Source organism: Acanthisitta chloris, unplaced genomic scaffold, assembly GCF_000695815.1.
Source record: "Acanthisitta chloris isolate BGI_N310 unplaced genomic scaffold, ASM69581v1 scaffold941, whole genome shotgun sequence".
Taxonomy (NCBI): domain Eukaryota; kingdom Metazoa; phylum Chordata; class Aves; order Passeriformes; family Acanthisittidae; genus Acanthisitta; species Acanthisitta chloris.
In genome coordinates this window covers 2,068-6,740 of record NW_008657387.1, presented here as the reverse complement: position 1 = coordinate 6,740, position 4,673 = coordinate 2,068, and the positions used below count along the sequence as shown (strand labels likewise).

Sequence of the window (4,673 nt, the reverse complement as noted above, 5' to 3'; positions counted from 1 at the left end):
GGGAAACAATTGAGAAGGATGAACTGTGCAATTATTTGAAGTCTTTCAACATCTATCTTTGACATTCTAAAAACCTATTGGAAATAAAGGATGCCTCCTGTATTTCTATGCTTCATTTAAAACAATGGATATTTACCTCTAGATATTCTTCAGACCATTTACCTACTGACTATTGCAAGCAATTAAGCAGTTTTTATCAACTGTAGTTCTTCCTTTATAGAACAGGAATGCTGAATGGTTGTGCTTCTGGGTTGACAGCAACAGACTTTTTTGTTCATATTCTATGCAGTTGCAATATGTGGGCAGTGAAAGAAGAGTGTGGCATAAAAACACTGTGTTAGAGTGGTGAAATAAATTATCAAAATTTCAAAGAATTATATGCAACTGAAATTGGTTGAAATTTTAATATTTAATTCTGCACTTTTTTTTCTGGTCACCCTTCCTCTTACCCTGTTTTCCACATCAAGTTTCTGTCATTTCTCTCTTCCATGATCTGACACTATAGTAAGCCTAGTTTTCAACATAAAACTCTCAGGCCATGGAGTAAGTGCAGTTGAAAGTTATGATGGAGGCAGTGGTAGTATGAGTTTTACAGCAGCCTTTCTATTGCTACATTTGGTTTACCATAACATTCAGCAGTGCAGATGGCTTGGCAATTTCATTTTTAGCATGATATAAATTCCCATAGGTACACAGAATGAATTTTACTATTCACATTCGCTCATTAAAAAAAAAAAAGAATCTTTCTAGTGCCATCTCCTTATTATCATTCAGCATGGACATCAGCAGTGAATAATATCCAGAACATAAACATCTGTTTTTTATAAGCAGCTATCCACTACATTGCTGTGTACTTTATGAGCATGGTCTGGTCTACTGAGGGCTGAGTGGGTCTATCTGGCAGAGAACAGGAAGAGTCATAGGTTTTCCTAGCTGGTAAAGCAGACTTTAAACTAAAGCTGCTGCTGGAGAGGAACATCTATCCATCCCACTCCTACCAGTTTGATGTCGGTGCCAGCAAGAGATATCCAGAGCCTGGACAGGCATAGCAGATCAGCAGGAGAATACCTGAACAGCACAGAGGAATTCCAAGCACACCAGCCAGTAATTCGGCTTCATCAGGACACCAAATTAATTGCCTCTATGCAAACACACATATCATGGGGAATAACGTCAGGAGTTGGAGATGTGCGTACATCTGTGGGGCTGTAATCCTACTGGCATCACAGAGACATGGTGGGATGGCTCCTATGATTGAAGTGTTGGAATGGAGAGCTACAGGCTTTTTAGGAAAAAGAGGCAGGGGAGATGAGGAGGAGGTGTCACCCTCTATGTCAGTGATCTGCTGGAGTGCATGGAGCTCTGCCTGGGAATGGTTGAGGAGCTGACCAAGAGCTTATGGGTCAGCATTAAAGGGAGAACAGGAACAGGTCTACATTATAGTGTGGGTCAGAGAAGTGCACAGTGCAATTAATCCAGTACATGGTCTCTGCTGGCACTCACTCCCATCTTTTCTATTTTTTTCTCTGAATAATGGATGGAAATATTGGCCTAGGTATGTGCTTTGTGAACATTATCTGTGTGCCAGACTTCAGTTTCAAAGCTCCTTCCAGAACTTACTTGTTTTGACCAGTTTTAGATTGGTAAAGCATACTACCTGGATAAGATGTTCTACTTGCTCATCATCTTAGCAACAATCAATTTGTCTGTTTCTAGCACCTTTAGGAAGAATATATGTACTCTTTTCCTAGGAAGAAATTTTGTGAGGGAATAGAAGAAATGAGACAATGATCGTTACCTACAGTCTATTTATATAGACTTCTGCAATCAAGTTTCACAAGGCAGCTGAGATCCTTGGTTAGCAAGAATTTTCAAGGACACCCATATGAAAGACTCAGCTGAACCTTTTGATTCTGTGGCAGTGGAAAAACATGAATTACACTGATAGACAACACCATCAGGTAGATATCAAAAATCATGAAGAAGTGGCAGAGGAGCAAAAAGTTTTTTAAAATCGCATGAGGAAATACGAAGAATTTTGACCTTGGCAAACACAGGGACCATACAAATGTCACTGGGAAAATAATGTGGAAAAATACCTGCAACAGAAAAACCAAGCATCATATGATATCATCTAGAAGGCACTAAACTAGCTGGGCTAAAATCAGAGAGCATAAGCTAGGGATGATGAGAAAGGAAAAGAACATAGTATTCTGACTTCCAAAAACATAATACTGCTGCTCCTGCTTGCTTAAATTAATCTTTATTTAATTTCCCAGGCAGAAAATAGAGACATTCCCTCATCCTTCTGTTTGTCATCTGTAACCTACAGACTACTGAATCAACCCAATCCTCTAGGACCAAACAGGAGCCAGTCAGCATTGGGTGAAGAGTTAAGTAATGATAAAACATATTTCCAGGTCACTATGAAGGCAAAGAAACAGGTATAACAGTAAGCTCCACCATTTCTCTCTGGAGCTCAGGTAATGCATCCCAACATTATCAAGGCAGAGGTCTGGAATGCACAGTTCCTTTGCTCTCTGTAGCAGTGGTGAGCAAAGGAATATCTATAGAATAATATTTATATCCTCCCATGTCCTATGGACCCAAAAGAGGGATGGAGATTTGGAGATACCTTGATCATGATTCCCAATCTTATCAACTTCCCAGTTAACGACTTGAAGTTTACTTTATGGCAACAGGAGTAAAAACATATGCTGCACTGAAGCAACACAAATAGAAAATGTACTATATGGAATGTGATTTTTCTTACAATCGATACAAAAAAATATAATTTCCCTATTAGCAAAACGTAAACTTCATCTTCATTGCACTGTTATGTAGTGTTTCTGCATGTTATTAAACATTTTTCTTTTAGCATTTCCAAGATGACAATATATCCATAGTGAATGAAATATTATTTCTAACTTGTAAAAATGAATTAATTTTTGATACTTTTTTAAAAAATCTGTATTTTTGAGTTAACAAATTGATCACTCACAACATTAAATAGCTGAATCATTTTCACATATCTGTATATCCAGTTTCTTCTCTCAAATTATTATCTTATAAAACATGTTTTACATAATATGCACACTTGTTGCTAAATATGTATTAATTGAACATATTGGATAATTTTCTCATTAAATCTAAATCAGGTGCTTTAATTTTGAAGAACAGCTGATGGCTGGAGCAAAAATTTTAAAGAATGATTAGCAACAATTCAATTCATATCACATATTTTCTGGAGTTTATGCTTTAAAAATACAAAATACAGATCTATGAAAAAGATAATTTTCCCATCTAAAAATCCTAACACAACAGTTCTCAGATGAAACAAAGAGAGTGCAGTACAGTGAGACATATATAGCACAGATGCCATTTAAATATATGCAAAGTACATTTGTAAAATGGTATGAGACCAAAGAGAACTAAAAAAAAAAATTAATAATGGAAATGCGTTCATAGTTGCTTCCTATGCATAGTTGCTTCACATTTTTCAGAAAGAATTTCATAGTGGATCACTGCATTGCTCTCTTATTTATACTCCCCAATTTTTACTGAACATGGATGAGCAAATGAACCGAGACTGTGAAAGGTAACATAAATTATAGCTGTAGTTGCCAGATGAGAAAACACAACTCATATGCTCTTCATTTAACTAGCAATTTGCAACAAGATTTACAAATGGTTAGAAAAAAATAAGTAGTATATGTTTCAAGAAATCATCAGTAAAAAGTATTGCACAAAATCTTACTTTTCTTCTTTTCTTACCTTTAAAGAAGACAAAATTCCCCTCACTGTTTTCATAAACTGCATCAATGCTGGGAGGCAGTCCTCTCCAGAAGTAGGTAATCTGCATGGGGTATCCATCCATAACCCTGTTGTTCCTGACTCGCCAAAACCACTGATCCTGGAAACCAAATATACATCTCTTACTATGCTTTGAGACATTTATATGTGTTCAGTGCTCTCTTGAAAATACTGAACAGCCTATCCCAGCATTTTTAGAGCATGACCTTTTGCTGTTTGCATAAGCATATTCTATTTGCATTCGTGTCACATCCACACATTACAAATGTGTCAGAACTAGTTGTTCCTTGAGGTGGGAATAAGCTACACATGTTAACTGTGTGTTTGGTGTAGACAGCTTTGGCAGAACATACAGCATGCCATAAGAGATGATGTAACTTTCCCAACTTCATTCCTATAAGGGGCCCAACTTAAAATTTGTGGTCTGACTATAAGTGCTTTTAGACTGAACCATATGCATATGTGTAGGCGTAATATAATGGGACTACAGACAGGCTTTGAAGATCAAATAATTCTTCAGGCAATTGTTTTTGCAGTGGCTGCCACCAGTGAAAGGCTGATGTGTAAGATTACTACATCAGTCCAGTAAGAACAACAATTTGATGACAACTTTAATGTAGTGAAGAGTAGCAGTCTTTCCATGTGATATTAAACAGAATACTTAGTATTGCAGTCATATTCTATATGTATCTATTTATTTATATATACTGGGTCATAAATCTAGCTAGATCCAGTATGTGGCACATTAGATGGGTCTTATAACAACTCTTTCAGTTCATACAGGTATTTAAGTTCTTACACATATTTTCATATTTTTCAGCATTAGTATTATATAAAACAATTCCCCTTAAATAACAAAG

General features: G+C 36.4%; 1 protein-coding gene across 1 annotated transcript in view; it reads right to left on the bottom strand.

Moving 5' to 3' along the window:
* The window catches only part of LOC103811682 (matrix metalloproteinase-16-like), a 20,811-nt gene extending 16,880 nt beyond the window's left edge, over window positions 1-3,931 (bottom strand). Inside the window, exon 1 of the mRNA XM_009084669.1 lies at window positions 3,775-3,931. Within this exon, the coding sequence (XP_009082917.1) occupies window positions 3,775-3,877 (103 nt within the window). The 5' untranslated portion in view covers window positions 3,878-3,931. The remainder of the gene's footprint in view (window positions 1-3,774) is intronic.
* Between the last annotated feature and the right edge of the window lie 742 nt (window positions 3,932-4,673).